We start from the raw sequence: 24,831 nt of genomic DNA on the forward strand, positions 1-24,831 counted from the left end.
TGATGTCGGTAACGATGACCAGTCTGATGATGTCGGTAACGACGAAACCCGGTCGCTGGTCAAATAAAAAAAGTGGAAAAGCTAAAAATATTGGTTTTAATCTAATAATAAATTAAACCCAGTTAACATTTGACGTGATTGAATTTTTCTATTAAAACACCGTTTTTGTATTGAAAACATAAGTGTTTCTTCCAAATAAATATCTGGTTTATAAAATAATTATTAAAAGTAAGGAGTTAAGACAAACAAAAAATATTTTTTCAATAAATATTTATATAAATAAACAAATTGACTTATTTTTAAAATTCGTGTATGGAAAAGAAATATGTATATTGGCGGGCTTTTTGCTAAAAAGCGATTTATTCAAATTAAATATACATTGCTTTTAGAAAATGGGCGCAGGCAAGCCGTGTAGCTCTTAACGCAACCGGTCGCTTACTGAATTGGATTTATTCGCCAACAACCGAAAACTCCTGAACATTGTTCTACCATATCGCGTTCTAATATATCGTCAAGTTTATCTCGGCGGGTGAAATAGGAGAGCGCCTTTACATCTCGTCCGAATTCTGTATCTTTTGAAAGACTGAATCTCGGACAAAATACTCGGATCGCTTCGATCCCGTGTGTAAAAATAATCCGGGGCTCGGATTTTGCACACATCCAAACAAAAGGGTCTTAAAATAAAAGTTTTTATCCATCAAACATAGATGGCTGTTGTGAGCTATGTAATGCATCATGAGATTGATCAATATATCTAGGAGTTTCGAAATTTTGAGTAGTGATTACGTAGACACTACGTCCAGCTAATCAGCAGTCATGTACCAACTAGACGTTTGAAAAATGTAGGTAATCACGCATTTTATTATTTTTCTCTAAATCTGCGAAAACGATTGTCCTTTTTCATGTTTTGGAATATTTGACCTATAAGGTATCAGAACGTTGCTAATTCTTAATAAACTAATCGATTTGCCTTTGTTAAAAGATTTGCCGATTACTTTGAAGCAGGGTCAAGCTTTATATTCCCTTGTTTAAAGATATATTACAATGCTACGCTTGTTTTGCAAGCCCTCACTATCAGAAGTATCTTAGATCAATTATTGTACTACATAACTACATTAAATTATAACTACTACTTAGATTAAAAACCTATTAGTTTCACAATAGTAAAGTTTCAAAATCAGCTTATCAATACCTACCTTCCTTAAACCGTTATTGTGTATCCTCTCAGCTCCTTGATCCTGTTTTTTTACGTTCTTTGTTTTAAAAAATGTACACTTTAATTTCATTTTAAAACACAATCTTAAAAATACATTTTGTTATTTATTTGGTCATTCATATTACAATTTATTGTAATTTAAGTATTTTTTCATCTTCAATCGCGTACAAACACTACTACTTAAAAAACTAAATTTACTGACACAGATAGAGTTTTCGCCGGGAATCGTTAACAAACTGGATGGCCTACCGTGTGCATCCGCGATATTTGCGTGTGCATAGGAGCTATATCTCAACTACCGAACCAAAAGACAAATAACCCAAAAGTTGTTCCTGTACCATGAAGGGGAAATAAGTGATCACTTTTACAAATAGACATAATAAAAACCAGACATATTGCTATACAGGACTCCATAAAATGTATCCCATTTTTTTACGATGGATATCAAGAGGTGCCGGAATACCCCAGAGATGGTCCGAGTTGCTGTGGGGGTAAAAACTGGCTGCAAGCAGCAACCGACCGGCCTATATCTAGCAGTCAAGGACGAAGGGCTCGTGAAGAATAATAAAAACCAACATTTCAGTTGTACAGTAAAAACAGGTAGTCTATCTATGAATTAGAGGTGGTTAGGTACTCTAGCATTACATTATATAACAATTTTAATATGCAGCTTCTGCAATTTGTTAAACTCGTGACAATCTTATATTTTGTACGATTGTCGTTTTATAATATTACGTAAATGAGGGCAGGGAGTTTTTATCTTGAATTACGAGGTCTTTTGTCAGATTAAAATGTTTATTCACAATGCCAATGGGTACTATTCTACAAAAAAAAAACAAGTTTCAGAAATCATGGTTCTCAACTCATCATTTGAGACTTAAGTAACGAGGCCCGCAGATTGACTAATGTCAATCTCCGGAACTTTTAAAAAGGGGCAATATTCAGACGAGACACTCTTTTCCTTTCACCCACCGAGAGACCTTTTAGCCTCAAAGACACGTTCAGTATGTGTCGATCAATATCAGTGTTCTCGAATAAAGGTTTTAAAACTACATTATACGTGTTATGTTATTTTCTGAGAGGGATGGGTCAACATGTGTTTCTTTAACAACAGTTTCATACTACATTTATATGTACACTCCGTGCATGAAAACGGATTTTCAACAGTATGAATCAACATGTGTTTTTCCAAAGAAACTTCGCTTAAACATTCATATATACATCGTGTGCATGCAAAAGATTTCTTATCTTTATGAATAAACACGTGTTCTAATAAATCCGATTGTTTTAAACATTTAAATGAGCACTTTACGCACGAGAAAGTTTTCTCATGAGCGTGACAAAACAAAACATGCTTTTTTAAATAAGATTCTCGAGAACATTGAAATGAACAATCTGTACAACAGAACGGTTTTTCGCCAGTATGGGTAAGCATGTGAGTATTCAAAGTAGATTTTCTCAAACATTTAAATGTACACTCCTTACAGGAGAAAGGTTTTTCACCAGTATGTATAGCCATGTGAGTTTTTATTGTAGACTTCTGTAAAGATTTAAATGTACACTCCGTACAAGAAAATGGTTTCTCACCAGTGTGATGAAACATATGCCTTTTTAAAGTGCATTTTCGAAAACACTGAAATGAACATTTTGCGCACGAGAACGGTTTTTCACCCGTATGCGTGAACATGTGTGTTTTTAAATGCCATCTCTGTGAATATTTATAATTGCACTCTGGACATGAGAACGGTTTCTCTCTAGTATGTTTGTTTCTTTTTTGTATGTTAGGCAAGCGGGTATTTAAAATATTTTTTGATGAATTTTTTTTTTCTAGATATTTTGATTTTTTTCTGATTTTCCTCACGCCTGAAATGAAAAAAATATGGCGAATGTAAAAAATGACCATAAATTTTAATAAGATTGAAAACTATTTTTTAAATAAAATATGCATATAAATCTAAAATTTAGAAATTAATTTTTATTTCTTGAACACACGTCCAGTTGTCAATAATTTAATACTTTCTTCATTCGTATCATATGGATTGACAAACGTACACAATAGTGAATGAATATATGTATAAGGGAAGTTAAGGAACACAATTTTTGTATTTGAGAGTACACTCTTCAGAAATGAAGCAGAAATGTTGGTGTAAATCAAAATTTTATTAACTACAGATAAAATTCTTTTTTAGAACGGAAACATTCGGACCTTATTAATATTTATATACACGGTATGGATATAGATAATACTTTAAAGCATAATATAAATTACTTAGTTATAAATAAATAGAAAATATAGAAAAAAATACTAACTGGATATTTTCTCTGCATTGCGCGAAGATTCCAAACATTCTAGTTTTATGTTAGGAGCATATTTACACGTCGAATTGAATTCGTTATTGTATTGTGATGCTGTACTGGGCCCTTGTTCACTCTCCAGAGGTGTCACATTTCCAGAATAGAGAATATCATCATCACTTCCTGATTCAGCCTTGATAATAGGAACTTCAGGATAGATTATCTCCTGCTTTACAGCGAAACAAGCTGGAATAACTGTCATAGACTCTGCTTTACTCACGAGTAGTGCCTCTTTCCCGATAGATACATCTAACGGTTCATCCTTGACTCGAGTTGGCGCGAGATCCATTTGTTTTTCGGTTATAATCTCGCAATTATGAGTACTTTGAAAATAGCGTCAATGTTTATAAGTTGATCAAATGACGCTACTCCTAAATGTAATTTTTTGTTTACTGAATTGGACAATGCCGATAGCAATCTGTAAAATAATCGTCTCTTATTTCATGTTTTGGGATACTAACCTTTAAAATAAATGGCATTTGTCACGTCTATATAAAGCATACGTTTTACTCGTTTTATGTTGATGAATAAATGATCTTGCCTTTACCGATTACAAGGAACATGAGTCAAGCCCCTACATTATACACTGTCAACCCTTGTATTCACTTTTATAAAGGTGTAGAGGAACATACGACAATAGTCGACTCCACGGACCATAGACTAATTATATACTATCTGCCAACTCCTCCCAAAATCCGTGGCTAAACGTGACGTCACCTGTGCCTTCGCCGTGAGTGAGGAAATGAATGATTTGATTTTTCTTTAAAAGGTCGAACATTTAGGTATCCATATCAGTGGTCAAAGGTGTAAAACAGTTGTTTTGTCTTCCCACTAACAGGAGGTACTTGTATCATGTCAAATAACCCCACCAATTAAAATATACGGCTCTAGTAATTCATATTTCAATTTAAAGCATTTCTAAATTTTAAGTGAACAGAGAAATCGTTTAATTAAAAAAAACTTTATTGTAAGAAAATTGTGTTTATTAACAACGGTAATACAATTCTACACTGAAATGAGTAATACAACCCGTATAAATATTCGCTATTAAAAAAAGACTATCCACAGAACAAATTTACAACGCAAAATAAAAGTTTTTTTAATTAGGCTTACAACAACCAATGTCCCTCAAAATGTAATGTGGAACATCAGAACTGCATAGCAGAGGCCATCCTTCTACTTTTAGAACTGTAGAGTAGAGGCCACTGCTCTACCTTCAGAACTGCATAGAGACCACTGCTCCACCGTTTATCATTTTTACTACTCGTTATTTCATGTATTTGTCACAATTTTCAAACGATTGCATAAAGATATTCGGTTCATTAAACTTACGTTTACAGTTTCTTTACTTGTTTTAGTATTCTTATAAACTATTAAACAATTTGTTTCGTATTCCAACAAAGTATGTGTATTTGTCCAAAGATGCACACGCATAATTGTATAATAATAATATAACCCTTATCCGCACCCCAATGGTGCATAGGGTACTGCGTCATATAAACGCAGTGTTATCTTGATCGTTTACACATGAATGAAAGGTGATCAGCCCTCCGCTTCAGGTACCATACGTAATTGTATAAATATATTATTATAATCGATTTGCACTGAAATATTCAAATATGACATGATTATACACTTCCGATTCTCCCGCCGAAAATAAAACGTAGCCTTAATCACTCGTGCTACTAGATTTAAATATTCACAGACAAATCTACAAGACTTTATGCATGTGAAATTATGTTTTACGAGAGGTGGGTCAACATGTGTTTCTTTAATAAAAGATTCATGGTACATTGATAAGCACACTCAGTGCAGGAAAATATTTTGGCATGAGTTAAAATGTGTACTTTCAAATCTGTTTCATTTGAACATGTGTATATACACTGCGTGCACATGAACGGTTTCTTATCAGCATGAGTCAACATATGTGTTGTTAAACATGATTCCCCTGAAAATTCTAGCTTACACTCAGGGCATGGGAACAGTTTCTCAGTAGCATGACTTAGCACGTGACTTTCCAAAACATCTTCATGCGCACATTTATACGAACACAGTAAGCATGAGAACGGTTTCTTATGAGAAACGTGGGTTTTCATGTGCATTGTCAAACCACTTTTTACTAAAGTTGTGTATGTACATTCTGGGCAAGCGAATGTTTTCCTTTTACCATGGATGAGCATGTGTTTTGCCAAATTCGATTCTTTCGAACATTCAAATAAACATTCCGCACATGAAAATGGTTTTTCATGAGTAGCTATGTGTTTTTTGAAAGACGACTTCTTGAAACAATAAAATGTACACTCCGTACAGGATAACCTTTTCTCATTGGTATGTGTTAACATGTGTCTTTTTAGGGTAGTTTTCTTTGGACATTTATACGTACACTCCGCGCAGGAGAACGTCTTCGCTTTAGTATGGGTGAACATATGTGCGATTAATGACGATTTACTTGAAAATTCTAATTTACACACCGTGCAGAATAACGGTATTTCACCTGCATGTGTCAACTTATGTATCTTCAAATGCGATTTCTGTTCACATTGAAATGCACATTCCACGCACGAGAACAGTTTCTTACCAGTATGTCTAAGCATGTGTTTTTTTAAAGATGATTTTTGTGTATATTTACGTGAACATTCCGTACAAGAGTACGGTTTTTCATTCATATGTGTAAATGCGTGTCGTTTTAAATACGACTTTCGTGAACATTTGAATGTACACTCGGCACAGGAGAACCGTTTCTCGCCAGTATGGGTAAACATGTGTGAAATTAGATTCCCATTAGTGGAAAAAGTATAAGAACATTCTTTGCATGCAAACGGTTTCTTACCGGTATGCTGAAACATATGAGTTTTCAAAGACGATTTTTGCGAACATTTAAATGAACATTCTGCGCACGAGAAAGGTTTCTCACCAGTGTGTGTCAACATGTGTTTTATTAAATATGTTTTCCGAGAGCTTTTATGTCCACACAATGCGCATTCAAATGGTTTTTCATTCGAATGTATTAGCATGTGTAGTTTTAAAGCCCTTTCCAGAGAAAATTTCCATGAACATTCCGTACACGAGAATGGTTTCACATTACTATGGGTTGCCATATGTATTTTTAACATCTGTTTGCTTACACAAATATATGAGCATTTCGTACATGCGAACGGTTTCTCACCGGTATGGATATACATATGAATTTTTAAATACGATTTGTATGGACATGTATATGTACATTCCGTGCATGTGTACGATTTTCCACCAGTACGAGTTTTGAGATTCCTTCTGCGTGAACTGTTCTTTTGAGATTTTTTAATTTTTATCTTCTCTGTATCTGAAAAGAAAAGAAGGGTGAAAATGAAATGCTACGATAACTTTGCTTAAATGAAAAACTTACAAATCCAGACTTATTGGAATAACTCCAGACAGCATTGATTTGCATAAAAATTACTTACCAGAAGTTTCTTCCATTTGTCGAGATGATTCTAAGCATTTTTCTTTTATGTCAGGATTATGTATCTCTATCTCATTAATCTCGCTTTTTTCTTTTCTGCACTGAGGTGCAGAACTGGCCCCCGGTTCACTCTCGAATTGTGTCCCTTCCGCAGTATGGAGAGTGTCATCATCACTAACTGGTTCCGCTTTGATAATAACACCATCCGGAAATACAATCTCATTTTTTAAAGCGAACGCCGGAATATTTATAATGGCTTTATCAGATTCTTGTTCAGTCTTCAGTTGTACTTCCAACTTAGTATGGAAAGTATCATCATTAAAATCCGGTTCTGTCTTTATTCTAGGACATTCAGGAACCTCCTTCTTCCCACCGAAATATACAGGAATGTCTTTGTCGAGTAGATCCCCTTCTCCGGAAGATACATCTCCCGGTTCAGCCTTGACACGAACGGAAGGAGAATCCATCTGTTTTTCAGAGAGATTACCTGTAAATATCAATGAAAGTCAATGTTTATGTTTTTCTACCTTAGTATCGTTATTTGACACGACAATTTGACAGTTCGTAAAAGTGACATAACAATTTGAAGTCGATTTTTTTCGAATCAAGATATACGGAAACTCACGAAAACTATGTTCCGATATCAATCTATGAAATAATAATCTCCTATTTTACATTTCGGAATACCTAACCATTGTGACATTTAGATGTTAATACACTTCACGTTAAATTGGTATGTAAATGGTATAACTTACGAAATAGGGTCAACCTATGCGTTGCTTTGCATAAACGGATAATGCAATATCATACTCCTTCACAGGTCTTTACTACTTTTGTACAAGATGGCTGACAGAACACATGCATACACGATAAAATATATTATCAACCAAATTTTAGTACTTGCTTCTGTTTATGGCTAACTGGGGTTTGTTGTTCAACTTTTTTTAGAAGATTGTGGTTTTATATGATTATGAGGATTATGACACTCTGATATTTTGCACTGAATAAAAACTGCTTTAAAAACTGAATCCTCGAACATATTACATGGAGAATTGTATGTGGACTACCTGCTTCCTCTCAAATAGTCTAGTTTTTTAAAAGAATTTAACTGAACTTTGAAAACCTACCAGCCCTGACAACAGTAAAAATGAATAATAGAACTTTATCCGTTACTCGGCGATTAAAGCGAATCCCACTACCTGGGTAAACCATTTCGCTATCTGGACCACCTTTTAGCCGTTTTAGACGTACCGGAAAGTGGATGTAACCCCATTCAGAGGCACCTAGATAGGATGGTATAAAACGCACTACAAGGTAAATCACAGGTTTCTTGCTCGCTTAATCTCTAGCTCTCTTCCTTCACTTTATGCTCTTGTGTTTGCAACTCTTGCATTTCTGTATACTGACGGCCACGTACTGCGACGGCCGATGGATGTCAGCTATCTTCAGGTTGACTCTTCGCAACTGCCTACCCGAAGCATCGTTCAAGGATCGAGTCCCATCATAATAGCCTTCAACTACTGCCAAACCAGTAACAAAATAATTCATTACATACTTCCTTCCTTACAGTCATAACGTAAGTAAGAATGAAGCTAGCATAAGTTTGAGTTTAATTTTGTTCTAATCTATATAATGATTTATATGCAACTCCTTAACAAAGAAACTAATATACCTACTGAATAACGTAATGTGTATCTAAATACTTGTTTTTATTTTCCGCTTTACTCTACCATCTTGCTACTTTTCTACTTGTATAAACTCAAAATTCAACGCTCTAAAAATAGTTTTAAATGTACATATATTTTTAATTTGCAGTATTTAATCACACCTCATTTAGTCAATATAAATATACTAAAATACCATACTAAAGTATTCAGTTACAAAATCAAAATTGACTATAGGAAAGTGGTGTTAACTATTGAAATAATACCCGATGTACTATCAATGATATTTTGAAAATAACGTTATTTCTTTTGACATTCAATTGTGATTAAAACTTAATAAAGTAAAGAAATTAATTTGTATGTATTTTTTGTCATTCAAAATTTAATTATTTGTAAGGTCACTAAACAAATAAAAAACACAAATGTATCATCACCAATATTATTGCGTATTTAATAAGCATATACAGAATTTTATAAATATAAAACTAATAAAAAAATCTCTATCATTCCTATTACAATAATTGATAATGTACCTTGTAAATCTTTTACCAATTCAAGTTTAAACAACTTCATAACGTCCCTAGATACTTAACAAATTTTATTTAAATTGATATTAATATATTTTTTTTTTAAATCATGTGACTAATAAAATAACACAAGTTAAAATTATTATATATTTAATAGGCAAATACAGAATTATGTAAAAAAAATAAAACTAAATTAAAAACAAACAACAAAAAACAATTAAAAGTACCATAACCAATAACATAAAGATTTTCTTTAAAATTAAAATCGATTTTACAGTTCTAGATCAGAGAGGCCAATTCCACAAAGACAGAACCTACAACCTTTCACCTATTCTTTACCTTTACGAGAAACAAAAACATTGAAACAAAAACAAAAACTAAAATCAACTCGAAAATAAACTCAAATATCATAAACAAATTTCGGCAGTTAAGGTTTACATCGTCAGATACATTTTTTTGTAGACTGAAGAACGTTTTCGTTTATTTAACATTTATTTTAAAAGTTAATTATTGTTGATGGCCTTTAAAATTGTTGAGTGAGATGTGGCCACAAGAGTACTAATTATTAATTTGAACTCTGATCTAAACAACACTTTTTTTAGTACGGATTGAGACGCGTCAGTTTATATTCCTTTTTTGGGAAGATATAAATGGGCATTTGAATGAGAACGATTTTTATTAAAACTACCTGTTATGTAAGCATTTGCATTAAAGCTTTCATAATTTACACTCAATATTCTAGAAAATGTGATTAATTTGGTCGAAAATAATTTTTCGCTTCATCGAACGTGAAGTAACGTAAATTGTATTGATGGCCCTTGTCCGTGAATATCCATACGGACAAATAGAACATCATAACTGTTTCTCTCGCGTATCATCATGTGTCGACATATGCCTTTTTAAAGCAGACTTCCATGAAGATTTAAATGTGCATTCTGAACATGAAAACGGTTTCTCGACGGTATGCGTTAACGCGTGCGCTGTTAAACGACTTTCCCGAGAACATGCATAATCACACTCAGCGCATACAAACGGTTTCTCACTTGTATGACGTAACATGTGTCTTTTCAAATAAACTCCGTATGAACACTTGTATGTACAATGCGTGCATGAGAACGGTTTCTCACTGGCATGACTTAACAAGTGTATTGTTAAATTACGTTTCCGGGAACATGTATAATCACATTCTGGACATGAGAATGGTTTTTCACTAGAGTGAGTCAACATGTGAACTTTTAAATTACCTCTATTTGCACATTTAAACGAACACACCGTACATGACAACGGTTTCTCACCAGTATGTGTAAACATGTGTGTTTTTAAGCACCATTTTCGCGAAAATTTTAATGCACACTCCGTGCAAGAGTACGGTTTTTCACTGAAATGTTTTATTACGTGTTGTTTTAAAAACGATTTTTGTGAACATTTAAATGTACAGTCCGCACAGGAGAATCGTTTTTCGCCAGTATGGGTAAACATGTGTGAAACTAAATTCCCCTTAGTGGAAAATGTAAAAGTACATTCGTTGCACGCGAACGGTTTCTTATCGGTATGCTGAAACATGTGAGTTTTTAAAGACGATTTTTGGGAACATTTGAATGTACATTCAGTGCACGAGAAGGGTTTTTCACCAGTGTGTGTTAACATGTGTTTGATTAAATATGTTTTCCGAGAGCATTTATGTGCACACAATGCGCATTCAAATGGTTTTTCACCAGTATGTATACGCATGTGTAGTATTAAAGACTTTTTCAGAGAAAATTTCCATGTGCACTCCGTGCATGAGAATGGCTTAAGCCCATTATGGGTTACCATGTGCAATTTTAGCATCTCTTTGTTAACACAAACATGTGAGCATTTCGTACATGAGAACGGTTTCTCACCGGTATGGGTTAACATATGAGTTTTTAAATGCGATTTGTAAGTACATGTATATGCACATTCCATGCAAGAGAACGAATTTTCACTAGTACCGGTTGGGGAGTGAGAATTCGAATTTAGAATTTTAGTTTTGATCTTCTTTGTATCTGAAAATAAAAGAAAGGTGATAATGAAATATTAAATAATTGGTTGTGATGGGTAGGCCAGAGGGGAATAGAGGGAGAGTAAGATCCCCACACGATGGACCAAAGGAGGTAAGGTAGTTAGAGCGCTACGTGGAGCACAGTCAAGGGATAATTGGAAAAGAGCCATTGCTTCTACAAGGGTCACAACCCTCAGTAATGAGGAATAAGACGGAGAAGAGAAAAAATAATTTTACATTTAAAACATGAAAAATAAATCACCTGAAAATCGAATTAAAAAATGGTTTTAGATCAGAATTTCGACATAATGTTTTCATAATTTTATTCATACTACAAGCGGGCAAGAGGACGGTCTCCAACAAGATGGACAGACCAAATAAAGGAATTAACCGGATCCTCGCTAAACGCTGCCATCAAGTTGGCCCAGGACCGGGAAGAATGGAGAGGACTTGTGCACCAAGTGCCTGACATTCCAGAAGACCACGACGCTCAGCATTGAGCAAGAAGATGAAGAAGAAGAAGACATGGCCTAAAATTGATATTAAAAAACGTACATATTGGTATAGCATTGAAATGTAAAAACTACTTACTGGAAATTTCTTTTATTTGTCGAGAAGATTCCAAACACTCTTGTTTTATGTCAGGATTATATATCTCTATCTTATTAAAGATCTCATTGCATTCTTTTTTGCACTGAGATGCAGAACTGGTTCCCGGTTTACTCTCGAGTAATGCCCCTTCCCCAGTATGGAGAGAGTCATCATCACCTACAGGTTCCGTCTTGCTAACAAAACCTTCAGGAGATACAATCTCCTTTTTCACTATGAAATGCGCAGGAACACTACTGGTAACTTCTTTAGCAGACTCTTGTTTACTCTCCTGGTGTACTTCCTTCCGAGTATGGAAAGTATCATAATTAATTTCCACTTCCGCCTTGATTATAGAGCCGTCTGGAAAGATGACCTCCTTCTTCACACCGAAATATACAGGAATATTACTTGTGTCTTCATCTGACTCAGGGTTCAGTAGATCCCCATCTCCGGTAGATACATCTCCCGGATCAGCCTTGACACGAACTGTACGGAAATCCATCTGTTCTTCAGAGAGATCACCTGAAAATATCAACGAATTAGGTCAAAGTTTATATTTGTCACTCACAAAGACTATTTGTATCTTATCTTCCGATGACGAAATCATAACCTCCCGTTAGATCAAAGATCATATTATACTCATTACACTGCTTAGATTATAAACCCACTTATCTACAATAATAAGCAAATTGAAAATCGTCTTATCAATACCTACCTCTGCTTTAAACCGGGGTTTGTTGTTAAACTTTATTATTGTGTCCTCGCTTCTCTGTACTTGGTCTTGTTTCTTTCAACTTTCCTGTTTTTATAATTTTTTTTAATACAAGGTTTTTATTAGTGGATCTTTTTTATTACAAATTCTATTGTTTAAAATTAATAACAAAAACAAAAAAAATATAAAAATCACTATCTTTTTAAATATATCCAATTAAGCTCTAGCAGTTATCCATTTTATTATTTGTACTTTTCTTTAGCACTTTTATAATAGTAAGTAAATTATTTAAAAATACTTTACATTAAACCAGGGTTCCTTTTTAATCTTTTACTTAAAATCAAGTTTATACAACTACATAACGATTCTACATGCTTCCCAGAATTAATTATTCATATATTATTTTTAATCAATTTATTTCACAAAACGAATAAAATAACACAGATTTATAAGTACCAAAATCAATAACATTCATTTTTTAGTTTAAAATTAAAATCGTTTAACGGTTCCGGATCAGATAGACTAGTTCCACAAATAAACGAAGCCAAAAACTTCTGTGGCTTAACAGAACCTTTCATGGTTAATTTTCTTCTTTATGTTGAAAAACGAAAACATTATAATCGAATAACAAACATCAAACGTGAAAACACATCGAAATATCAGACACTTGACGATTATATCATCAAAAACATAATAAATGTTTTTATGAATTAAATAAAACATCCGTTATAAAACAAATTTTCTTGGCAGGTTGACGAGTGAGATAATATGGCCACACGATTACTTGTTGTTATTTTGAACTCTGATCAAGACAGCACTTTTTTCAGTACCGATTGAGACGAGTCAGTTTACATTAATTTTTTTAATTTTATTTTTGAATCTTATAATTAATAAGAAAAACCTTAATTAAATCTGTAATTTGGAGCATATGGAAGCGAAGCGTGGACTATCGGGCAGGCAGATAGGGGGCGGCTGGAGGCATTTGAGATGTGGTAATACTGGCACATGTTTAGGATTCATTGGTAAAAACATGTAGAGAACTACGAAGTTTTAAACAGGGCTGGGGAGACTAGATGCTTACTAAATAAAATTACACAACAGCGAGCCAAATGGATAGGCCGTAATATAAGATACCCAGGCCTGCTTCAGCGGAAGGCATGTACGAAGGCACAAACTACAGAGGACGACCCGCTTTACCTACGTACATGGACCAAATTGTCTCCGACATGCGCTGTAGCGGGTACGTCGAGTTGAAGAGACGAGGGGAGTCGCGAGAAGACTGATCATGAATGAAGCAATTCAATCATCACAAAGATCCACGAAAAAGAAATTGACATTTGCATGAGTACGAATTCTTAACTTATCAGCAAAGGGCTAAAGTTTCGTAATTTTAAGTACCTGTTTTATTAGAATTTGTATTTGCATTCTATGCTGTTGAGCTTTCTTGCTTAAATATAGATTATAGAAGGTGATTTATTTGGTCTAAAATATTTTTCCGCTTTCTCGAGCGTTAAGTAACACAATACAGTACACTCCTTATTTTCCAGGGTCGGGATGGCCAGGAAGCGGACACTTCACATCCATCACGCATAATCGGGAGTACATTATTGTGTTCATGCCCCAGCCTGTGAGCATCGATATGGATAAATAGAGCATTATAGCCGATTTTCTCGACTATCATCGTGCGTCAACATGTGCCTCTTCAAAACCGACTGCCATGAAGATCTAAATGTACATTCCGTACATGAAAACGGTTTCTCGCCGGTATGCTTCAATGAGTGTGCCGCCAAACGACCTTTCCTTGAACATCTATAAGTACAATTAGCGCATTCGAACGGTTTTTCACCCGTATGACGTGACATGTGTCTTTTCAAATAAACTTTGGATGAACACTTGTACGTGCATTGCGTGCATGAGAACTGATTCTTATTGGAATGAGCTAACAAGTGTATTGTCAAATTACGTTTCTTGGAACATGTGTAATTACACTCTGGACATGAGAATGGTTTTTCACTAGAATGGGTAGACAAGTGTGCCTTTAAATTACCTTTATTCGAACATTTGAATGAACACTCTGCGCACGATAACGGTTTCTCACCAGTATGAGTATACATGTGCGTTTTTAAACAATACCTCCGCGAAAATTTAAGTGTACACTGCGTACAAGAGTACGGTTTTTCACTAAAATGTTTTAATACGTGTGTTTTTAAATAAGATTTTTGGGAACATTTAAATGCACACTCCGTACAGGAATATCGTTTCTCGCCAGTATGGGTAAACATGTGTGAAACTAAATTCCCCTTAGTGGAAAATGTACAAGTACATTCGTTGCAAGCGAATGGTTTCTTATCGGTATGCTGAAACATGTGAGTTTTTAAAGACGATTTTTGCGAACATTTGAATGTACATTCAGTGCACGAGAAGGGTTTTTCACCAGTGTGTGTTAACATGTGTTTGATTAAATATGTTTTCCGAGAGCATTTATGTGCACACAATGCGCATTCAAATGGCTTTTCACCAGTATGTATACGCATGTGTAGTTTTAAAGACTTTTCCAGTGAAAATTTCCATTTACACTCTGTACACGAGAATGGTTTTATATCATTATGGGTTACAATGTGTAATTTAAGCATCTGTTTGTTAACACAAACGTATGAACATTTCGTACATGAGATTGGTTTCTCTCCGGTATGGGTCAACATATGAGTTAGTAAATGCGATTTTTCTGCATATGTATTTGTACATTCCGTGCATGATAACAATTTTTCACCAACACTGGTTGAAAAGTGAGTTTCGAAATTCTTTCTACGTGAACTGTTCTTTTTCGAATTTGGAATTTTGATTTTGGTCTTCTTTGTGTCTGAAAGGAAAAGAACGGTGAGAATGAAATAAAATTCGCATGCAAAAATTAAACAGGGGAAGCAATTGCTTAATTAAAATCTTTATTCAAAATGCTCAATCGGGTGTCCTGAATTAGAATGTAAAAAAAGTTATTTTTTATATTACTTAAATTGATGGATTACCCGCCATACATATACGAACGTACGTGATACACTTCGTTTTTTCCGCACCATTGCGCTAACCCTGTGGCAAAAATATTTAATACGATTCAGAGAGGGAACACGATAGCGAAAAAGTATATCAGTTCCGTCCTAAAGCACCTTAATAGGTGCATATTTTTTTGCCATAATTGGCAAAAAAACTGTTTTCATAATTCTGCAGGAAAAAGTGATTTTTTTGTACGGAATTAACTCAGAAAATAACCCGAAGGTAAGGTGGTTAACTACATCTATTCAAGATTCTATACCTAAAAATGGTTAAAAGGTTGATTTGAAAAATACTTATAATCCATGGTCCAGTTAAGTCTTGACTCTATAAAAGTATGATTCTTTAAGTATACGTAGCTTAACCTAGACTACTAGGTAAAGCTACGTATACTAAATTTACATTACACAAAGGGTTTTGTGATTAGAAATCTGTTTTTGCATCCAATAAATATAAAGAAACGGAACATTTTGATTCAGGACACCTCCTTAAAATCAAAATTTAAACATTTTTTTCTTCATTTTATTCGTAACACGTGGCTTAATAATAGATATTGAAAAACGTACATATTGGTATAGGAATATGGAGTTGGAAAACACCATATAGCATTGAAATATAAAAATTACTTACTGGAGATTTCTTCAATTTGTCCAGGAGATTCTAAACAATTTTGTTTTAAGTATGGATTAAGTATCTCTCTCTCATTAATCTCGGGTTTATGTATCTCCCTCTGATTAATCTCGGGATTATGTATCTCTATTTCATTAATCTCGGGATTATGTATCTCTCTCTCATTAATGTCGGGCATATGTGTCTCCCTCTCATCAATATCGGGTTTTTGTGTCTCTCTCTCGTTAATCTCGAGTTTATGTATCTCCCTCTCATTAATCTCGGGATTATGTATCTCCCTCTCATTAATCTCGGGTTTATGTATTTGCCTATCATTAATCTCGGGATCATATATCTCTCTCTCATTAATCTTGGGTGTATGTATCTCCCTCTCGTTAATCTCGGGATTATGTATCTCTCTCTCATTAATCTCGGGTTTATGTGTCTCCCTCTCATTAATCTCAGTGCTTTCTTTTCTGCAGCGAGGTATAGGACTGGTGTCCGGTTCACTCTCAAGTAGTGTCCCTTTCCTTGTGTGGAGAGTGTCATCACAACATACTGGTTCTGGCTTGAGAAAAATATCTTGTGGAATAGCAATCTCCCTTTTTACTCTTAAATCCAAAGGAATATCACTAATGACCTCATCAGACTGTCGTTCACTATTCAGTTTTTGAGTGTGGAAAGTATCACAATTAATTTCAGTTTCCGCCTTGATCATAAGACCTGTAGAAACCTCCTTCTTCACACCGAAATATGCAGGAATATAACTAATGTCCTTATCTGACTCAGGCTTGTGTAGACCCCTTTCGCTGGCACTTACACCTCGAGGCTCAACCTTGTTACGACCTGAAGGGAAATCCATCTGTTCTTCATAGAGATCACCTGGAAATATCAAATAAATTACGTCAATGTTCATGTCAGTCAACGTCGTATCATCATTTGACACTACTAATTTTACAGTTCGTAAAAGTCACGTAAAATTCGCAATTTTAAGTCGACTCTTTTATTCAAGGTACAAGACACTTACAAAATAACTATTTGTATTTATCTTCCGATAACAATCTATGAAATAATACTCTCCTATTTCACCTTTCGGAATACCTAACCTTTAAATCATTATGACGTTTGGATATCAATATACTTCACGTTGATATGTAAAAGAGCATGACTTACGAATTTGAGTTAAAACTAAGCGCCCCTTTGAATAATGGGTAATGCACTATCACACTCCCTTCCCAGGTCTTCAATTTCTTTTCACAAGATGGCTGAAAGAACACATGTACGGCTATAAGTACAATATTAACTAGATTCTAACCTCTGTTTGTGGCGAACTGGGGTTTGCTGTTATTTTTTTAAGGTAAAAATAGCATCCATCTTATTTTTAAAGTTTATATATCCCTGAATATTGTGTTTTTTCAAAAGTTTGTAAGATACATAATTTATTTTAAAATAAAATAACACGTTAAAGTGAAAAAACTAATAAACGAGAAAACTGGTTGTAAATGTATTTATATGTAGCCGTGTGCCTGTTTTATCAGCCATTTTGTGTACATAGTATGTACACAAAAAACTGTATGTAGTTAATGTCTGTTAGGAGAGTAACACTATTTTTACTCTTTTATGCGAATTAATACAATGCAAAAACTGATGCCTAGTAATTGGTATGCCATTTTATGGATCAACTTAACACAAATTAAACGAATAATTTTTACTGTCTAACGATGTAACTTATTATGGTTTATGTATTCCAAGACACAGAATAAAATATAACTATTTTCAAACTGTCAAATTACAAATAACCATGAACGTAGCGTTTATATGCATAACCACACATAAATACTAACGTAATTTTACGGTTATTAAAATTTTCAGATGACAACTATCTGAAGAACAAATGGATCTCTCATCAGCTCGTGTCAAGGATGAAACGGGAGGTATATCAACTAGTGAATCGGAGTCTAATAAAGTCGTTAGTAATGTCCCTGTATATATCGCTGTAATGAAGGAGATTGGCTATCCGGAAGGTCGCATTATCAAGGCGGAACCGGAAAGTGATGATGATACTTTCCACTGTGAGAAAGGGGTTCAAATCGAATGTGAGCCAGGGTATGATAAATTCATTACTAATATCCCAGCATATTCCGTTGTAAAAGATATCTTTTACCCTGAAGTTCCTATTGTCAAGGAAGAGCCAGAAAGTGATGATACTCTCCATGTTTGGGTAAAAGAGACACTACTTGAGAGTGAAATAGGGACCATTACTGAACCACAGAACAAAAATGAAAACAGCGCAACATCAAATGAGATAGACATATTTCATTCTGATATTAAACAAGAATGTTTGAAATCTTCCCGCAGAATGGAAGATGACTCTAGTAAGTAACAAGACTTTCCGTATCTGCTTCTTTCGAAGATTCTTTGTTCTCCTCCCCCCATTTATAACTTAACTTTCAAATTGTTTATACTTAATTATTACTCACCAGCCTCCGTGGTGTAATGGCTAGCGTGTTTAGCTACCGTGCTGGAGGTCTTGGGTTCATTACTAGAGGAGGGGGTGAAAATAAGTATCAGTGATTTTACACTCCAAAACTTATTTAATATTAACCTGAAGCGCAAGAGAGATCACCTTGCCTTCGTGTAAAGTAACCATCGAGATAACACTGCGTCAATACAATGCAGTGCCCTATACACCATTGGGTGCAGATAATGGTTAGAAGAAGATTAATTATTGAATAAAACGACTTTTGTGATTATATCGACGGCTTCTAAAAGTCAATGTCAATGACTACTAAAAATAAGGGAAAAAAACTTATTCTGATTTCTTGTGGCGTTGATTATGACCTGTACCAAGCGCTATAGATCAGCTGTTTCGCTCTTAGACCCATTTAATTTATTGGGGTTATAGCCAGACGTTCTACTTTTTCCTATTCGTCCACCTTCCACCTTCCCTGAATTAAGAGTATTCAATGTCATGTTTTGTATTTTCAGAATTGGAGGCGATGAAAAAAGAAAGGAAAAATTTGTCTTTTTTTAGTCACAAGCGAAAAAAAAACTCGTGCACAAAGCGCGATTATACAACTTCTGCGAAGGAAAAAAAACGCAGTAGTGAGAAACCGTTTTCATGTACTGAATGTACTTTCAAGTGTTCGCTACAAGCGTCTTTAAAAAAACACATGTTTAGGCATACTGGTGAAAATGCGTTTGAATGCACATTGTGCTCATATAAAACTCCCGTGAAAAACTATTTAGACTCACACATGTTTGTACATAATGGGGAGAAACCGTTCAAATGCACGAAATGTTCATTTAAATGTTCGAAAAAAGGGTCTTTAAAAAGACACATGTTAAAACATACTGGTGAAAAACCGTTTTCATGTACATTGTGTGCATATAAATCTTCCCGGAAAAACTGTTTAACCATACACATGTTTTCTCATACTGGTGACAAACCATTCTCTTGCTCAGAGTGTACTTATACAACTTGCATTAAAAGGAATTTACAGACGCACATGTTTACGCATACTAAAGAGAAACCATTATCATGTGCTGAATGTGCATATAAATGTACGTATAAAGTTTCGCTACAACGACACATCTTGACGCATGATCATACTCTAGTGAAACGGTTCTCGTGCTCGATGTGCACGTTTAAATGTTCACAGAAAAAGGAATTAAAACAACACACGTTGTTTCACGCACAACAGAGCCAAAAAAGATAGTAATAAAAATCTAACACGATGTTTAGTAATAAAATAAAAAAATATAAATTTATAGTAATAAAAATCTAACATGGTGTGTGAAGGGTATTTGAAGGTGTGTGGAGGGCTGTGATGATATTTGGACGACAATTTGCGTTTAATTTGCGACAAGTATTTGGCATACCTGATCGTGCCATGTTTTTCTCGGTCTTCCTCTGCTTCTTTTCCCAATAACATTCGCCTCATAACACCTTTCTTAATTTTATCGATAATGCTTATCTCAGCTTTGCATTCCTTCCTTATTTACTATTCGCACATCTATCATTCATCGTTTTGTCGCACATTCTTCTGAGAGATCGCATAGGGAAGGGTTCTATCAATATTGCCGTCAGATGAGTGAAATTGATTTTTATTTATATTAAACTAAGATTATACATCTTCGCTTTTTCATACTGTAAATACATTTTATAAATAGTATAAAATAAATACAAACATTTGAAAAATCACGCATGTTGTCATTATGAATAAACTATTCAATATAAGAACTATAAAAAAACTTTCTGACGTATGTGTTCATAATTTGGAAAGAACCTGCTATTCAGATGAGAAGTACTTCTATTCATCATTTGATAGTATTTGTCCTTGTCATGTACAGCTCTAAACAGCGCCTTGACGGTCCTGACCCCCGTTTATTCCCCAATCTCGTACATTCCAGAGCCAGGAGATCTGTCATCTGCCCACACCTTTGCGTCTTATTATTAGGTGCATATCGTATCGTATCGTTTCTGTCAACCTTTATTTTGCCTTTTATGATTAGGTGCAATAGCTCGTACTTCTCTCCTCTCAGCACATGCCCCAGATAGGACACGTTCCGGACCTTGATATCAGTCAGTAACTGTCTCCCTGCTCTTGCTCATTAGAGCACATTTTCATTGCCGACCATATCGGTCCATGGAATGCGTAGCATTCTACGACGTAGCCATATTTCGAATGCGTCTAGTCGGTTCATAGTGCTGACTTTGAGGGTCCACGATTTAACTTCATATAGAAGTACTGACCAGACATAACACCTAACCATTCTCTGCCGAAGCTTTAGATTAAGGCTGTCGTTACAGAGTAAATTTTTCAGCTTATTAAAAACTGTACGAGCGGCCTCTTGTCTTCGGTTTCTGATTCGAAGTTTTCAACTAGGAAACTTTCCAGTTTCTTAAATACTCCTTCTTTCTTCACAATAATGCGTGAAGAAGACGTGGCGTAATACTAATCACTTACTAATCCCTTTCCTCACCCGACACGAAAACTTGACGAATCAGCATCAAACCCTCTATGAAACATGCAAAAGAAATTTAGCAACTGATATGCTGTCACATTTTAAGCCAGTGTAGGGCCTTCATGTGTTTATTCAAATTACTCTTATTTGTACTTTTATATGTACACTCTGTACACGAGAACGGTTTCTCCCCAGTATGGGTTAACATATGTTTTTTCAAACACCACTTGCGCGAAAATTTTAATGTACATTCTGTACAAGAAAACGGTTTCTCACCAGTATGAACTACCATATGTCTCTCTAAAAACACTTTGTATAAGCATTTATATGTACACTCTGTGCATGAAAAAGGTTTCTCACCAGTGTGTGTTAACATGTGTTTTTTTAAACTATATTGATATAAACTTGTATAAATACATTTTGAGCATGAGAACAGTTTCTCGTTAGTGTGGGTTAGCATGTGTTTTTTTAAACACCATTTCCGTGAAAACTTTAATCTACATTCGGTGCAAGAGAATGGTTTCTCAGCAGTGTGGGTCAACATGTGTCTTTTTAGATAATCTTCGCATAAGCCTTTATATGAACATAGTTTGCATGAGAATAGTTTTTCATTCTTAGTATGAGTCATCATGTGGGTTTTCATATAACTTTTTTTTATACACTGATATGTACACTCTGAACATGAAAACGGTTTCACTCCAGTATGGGTTAACATATGTTTTTTCAAACACCACTTCCGCGAAAACTTTAATGTACATTCTGTACAAGAAAAGGGTTTTTCACCGGTATGGTTTAACATGTGTACTTTTAAATAAGATTTGTATGAGCATTTATATGTACATTCTATACACGTGAACCGTTTATCATTTTTTAAATTTCCTTCACGTAAAATTGTAATATCTTTTCCGGAATATTTATTAAATAATCTGGTCTTCCCGGTATCTGAAAAGAAACAAAGGTGAGAATGAATAAAATTTAGCGATTTTTTTATAACTTGAAAAAAAACAACAAAATGTATATTAAAAGTTAGTTTTATTTTGTCTATTTATGGGCCACCAAATACGAATAAATTCATTTTCATCAAACAAATAGATACCCTGTTGGACAATATTAAAGAAAAGGGAGAAGTGATATTAATTGGTGATATCAACATTAATTTGCTGGACTCTAAAGATACCGCTGTTCTGACATGAAAATATGAGGGCATCACATGGTATGACAAGGTGGATAAATGATACAACTAGGGAAGCTGTCATACAACAGTCACGACTAGTTCGTGTTTGGACCATATTTATGTGCGTGATAGGGAGTGCGTACTACTGCAAGCTTGTGTTCTGGAGTGCGCTATTGCTGACCACTATGTGACTGCCGTCTCCATTTCTACTTCCAAGAAAAAACAAGAAAGTAAACACGAACAGTATGTATACCTCGCGGAAAAAAATATCGATTTAAATATGAAGAAAATACAGTGGCATCTCGAAACCGATCTTCTTTATAATAAAATTAAACTTTTCTTTAATGAAGTATACTAAAATAGCAAAATAACATTGAAGAGCAGTAAAGATTCAGGAAGGAAAGCGTGGGTAAATCCGGATTTAATAGAAAAAATCAAAATAAGAGATTTGTAATGTTAGAGACACACAAGGTGGCTTGGTGGGTCTCTGCAAAAAAATGTTCTAAATATGGAAAAATTGTGATTTAAATAAATGTTTACAAATAAAAAAATAAAATAAAAATAAAAAGTTAAAATTTGAAATATTAATACTGAGGGGTTTTTTTTTCAAGTAACGCGGTGGAACGGCGTTCCGGCACCTTTTTTCGCGGAATTACAATCTAAGTTTTATATAATTCTTCAAAATGATCAAATACGGTATTGTAATGAATATTTAAATGATATTTGAAAATTCATTTTTAGTAAAAAGCTCGACATGAAGTGAGTTCCGAGACCTTTTTTGTTTAAAAAAACCTATTTTTCTCGTATTTTAAAGTTTACATATTGACAAAGGTATAATAGAGAAAGAGAGTTGCATTTAACAGAAATATCAAATTTCCTTACTCGAGATTTCTTCCGAATTCCTAGAATATTCGAGACATTCTTGCTTAATATCTGGATGATATATGTCTATTTCGTTGTATTCTTTCTTGTACTGTGGTTCTGTACTAGTCCCCTGTACAGTTTCATCATTACTTACTGGCTCCGCTTTTATTATAGAAACTTTCGGATAGATCTCATCCTTTACATATGCTGTAATATCACTAATGACTTCATCACACTTTGGTTTGTTATCGAGTAGTGCCCCTTCCCCGGTAGATACATCTTCCGGATCAGCCTTGATACGAGCTGAAGAGAAATCCATCTCCAATCCAAAGGGTATATTAACCCCCAAATATCAGTGTAACGTTCGTAAAACGACGCTAAGTCTGATTGTTGTTTGGTAGTCAAGTCTCAATGTGTCAGTTGGAAAGAGGACGTTTTTAGTCAATTATTTTAAACGAAGGTATGTCAGATGCTCGTGGAAAACATTTAAATCATCGTTTTTTTATTATTTCAAGTTTCGGAACAACTAATCCATAAACCGTTTGGTAAGTTTGGATTCGCTTTACTGCTGTTGAGTTGGTATAAAAATGGACAACTAAGCTGTAAAGCAGGGTTTAAGGTAGGAGTTGCCTTGTGATTACTTGTATAAACGCATACTATAATGTTTCTCTCCCACGACAGTACCGCAGACATACGTTGACTATTGCTACTAAAGACTAATTAATTTGTATATAGGTATCACCCAAAATTGGGTGCTTTGCCAAAAAATTAAAAAAATTAATTAATTTGTATAATTGCTCCGCAAGATGGCTGACATAGCACATATTCATAAGCATAAACAATCAACTTCGTGGTATCCCGGAACAAAACCGGGGTTTGTTATACAAATGTCTGGTGAATGAAAAAACTAAATCCGTATTTTAACTAGGAAGAGATATATTTATGACGATAAAAGTTAAACAAAAAAAATGCTTCCATTATTCGAAGCATCGCACGATAATAAACAACAACAAAAAATAGTACAAAAATATCACAAAGCACCGTGTTACACAATCACTTGTAAGTTAATTATACTACCCTTCTCGTTCCACACAATTAATAAATATAATAATTATGAAAATAGTTAATGATAATTTAGATCGCCTAAACCGATTGAACAGACTATACGATACTGAGAGCAGCGAGTGTTTTTGCCTAGAATTTTCACTTGTGAATTACATAAAATTATAAAAAAACTTTAAACATAAAGAGTAAATCCACTCAGAAGTAGGCATAGGCTATGAAACTTATAAAGTTGAAGCCTGAGTAGGGACATGATAAACGGTGTTGCATAAGCCGCAGCTAGATTTCATAGTCACTTGGACGTAAGGAAATTTAAAAAAAAAACGAACCGACTGGAAGTATTCACGATAAAGTTGACACTAAATTTTGATATTTTATGACACTAAATCAAAGAAAACTAATTCATCCATGCCTCAAACTAAATTTAAGTGCAAAAAATTATGCATAGGTGTTGATATAAGTACGTAAAGTTGAAAAAAGACTATGCATGCAATCCGCAGTCAACGGTACCTTTATAAAAAAACGACAATAGATGCGATCCGCAGCTTACGGGTTACATTAAAACATTAAAACAAATCA

General features: G+C 34.4%; 3 protein-coding genes and 2 long non-coding RNA genes across 7 annotated transcripts; 1 reads left to right on the forward strand and 4 right to left on the reverse strand.

Annotated features, from left to right (window-relative positions):
- Positions 1-1,300: 1,300 nt before the first annotated feature.
- Positions 1,301-4,239, reverse strand: LOC148311669 (uncharacterized). Of its 2 annotated transcripts, none has more exons than XR_015837216.1 (3): positions 4,119-4,239; positions 3,527-3,989; positions 1,301-3,079 (listed from the first exon to the last, which is right to left on the reverse strand). It is a non-coding gene; the product is annotated as an uncharacterized LOC148311669 (long non-coding RNA). The 2 variants fall into 2 exon arrangements; XR_015837215.1 differs by having other exon boundaries at positions 4,075-4,232.
- A 306-nt stretch (positions 4,240-4,545) lies between these two features.
- On the reverse strand, positions 4,546-7,866 carry LOC148311670 (uncharacterized). 2 transcript variants are annotated; one of them, XM_088256259.1, is made up of 3 exons: positions 7,769-7,866; positions 7,015-7,480; positions 4,546-6,893 (listed from the first exon to the last, which is right to left on the reverse strand). In XM_088256259.1, the coding sequence occupies exons 2-3, from the start codon at positions 7,478-7,480 to the stop codon at positions 5,314-5,316; spliced, it is 2,046 nt and encodes a 681-aa protein (XP_088112385.1). In that variant the 5' UTR covers positions 7,769-7,866; the 3' UTR covers positions 4,546-5,313. The 2 variants fall into 2 exon arrangements, with proteins under 2 accessions (XP_088112385.1, XP_088112384.1); XM_088256258.1 differs by having other exon boundaries at positions 7,015-7,500; positions 7,769-7,855.
- A 1,789-nt stretch (positions 7,867-9,655) lies between these two features.
- On the reverse strand, positions 9,656-12,447 carry LOC148311671 (uncharacterized). Its single transcript, XM_088256175.1, has 2 exons — positions 11,819-12,447; positions 9,656-11,231 (listed from the first exon to the last, which is right to left on the reverse strand). Exons 1-2 carry the CDS (start codon positions 12,318-12,320, stop codon positions 10,057-10,059), a joined length of 1,677 nt encoding a protein of 558 aa, XP_088112301.1. The 5' UTR covers positions 12,321-12,447; the 3' UTR covers positions 9,656-10,056.
- A 491-nt stretch (positions 12,448-12,938) lies between these two features.
- On the reverse strand, positions 12,939-17,622 carry LOC148311672 (uncharacterized). The gene is made up of 3 exons (XM_088256174.1): positions 17,358-17,622; positions 16,206-17,066; positions 12,939-15,390 (listed from the first exon to the last, which is right to left on the reverse strand). Exons 2-3 carry the CDS (start codon positions 17,044-17,046, stop codon positions 14,186-14,188), a joined length of 2,046 nt encoding a protein of 681 aa, XP_088112300.1. The 5' UTR covers positions 17,047-17,066; positions 17,358-17,622; the 3' UTR covers positions 12,939-14,185.
- Positions 17,623-17,729: 107 nt separating this feature from the next.
- LOC148311673 (uncharacterized) lies at positions 17,730-20,388 on the forward strand. Its single transcript, XR_015837204.1, has 3 exons — positions 17,730-17,845; positions 18,057-18,559; positions 19,173-20,388. It is a non-coding gene; the product is annotated as an uncharacterized LOC148311673 (long non-coding RNA).
- The last annotated feature ends 4,443 nt before the right edge of the window (positions 20,389-24,831 follow it).

Source organism: Brachycentrus maculatus, unplaced genomic scaffold, assembly GCF_059751285.1.
Source record: "Brachycentrus maculatus isolate JH-2025_06_01 unplaced genomic scaffold, ASM5975128v1 h1tg000059l, whole genome shotgun sequence".
NCBI lineage: Eukaryota > Metazoa > Arthropoda > Insecta > Trichoptera > Brachycentridae > Brachycentrus > Brachycentrus maculatus.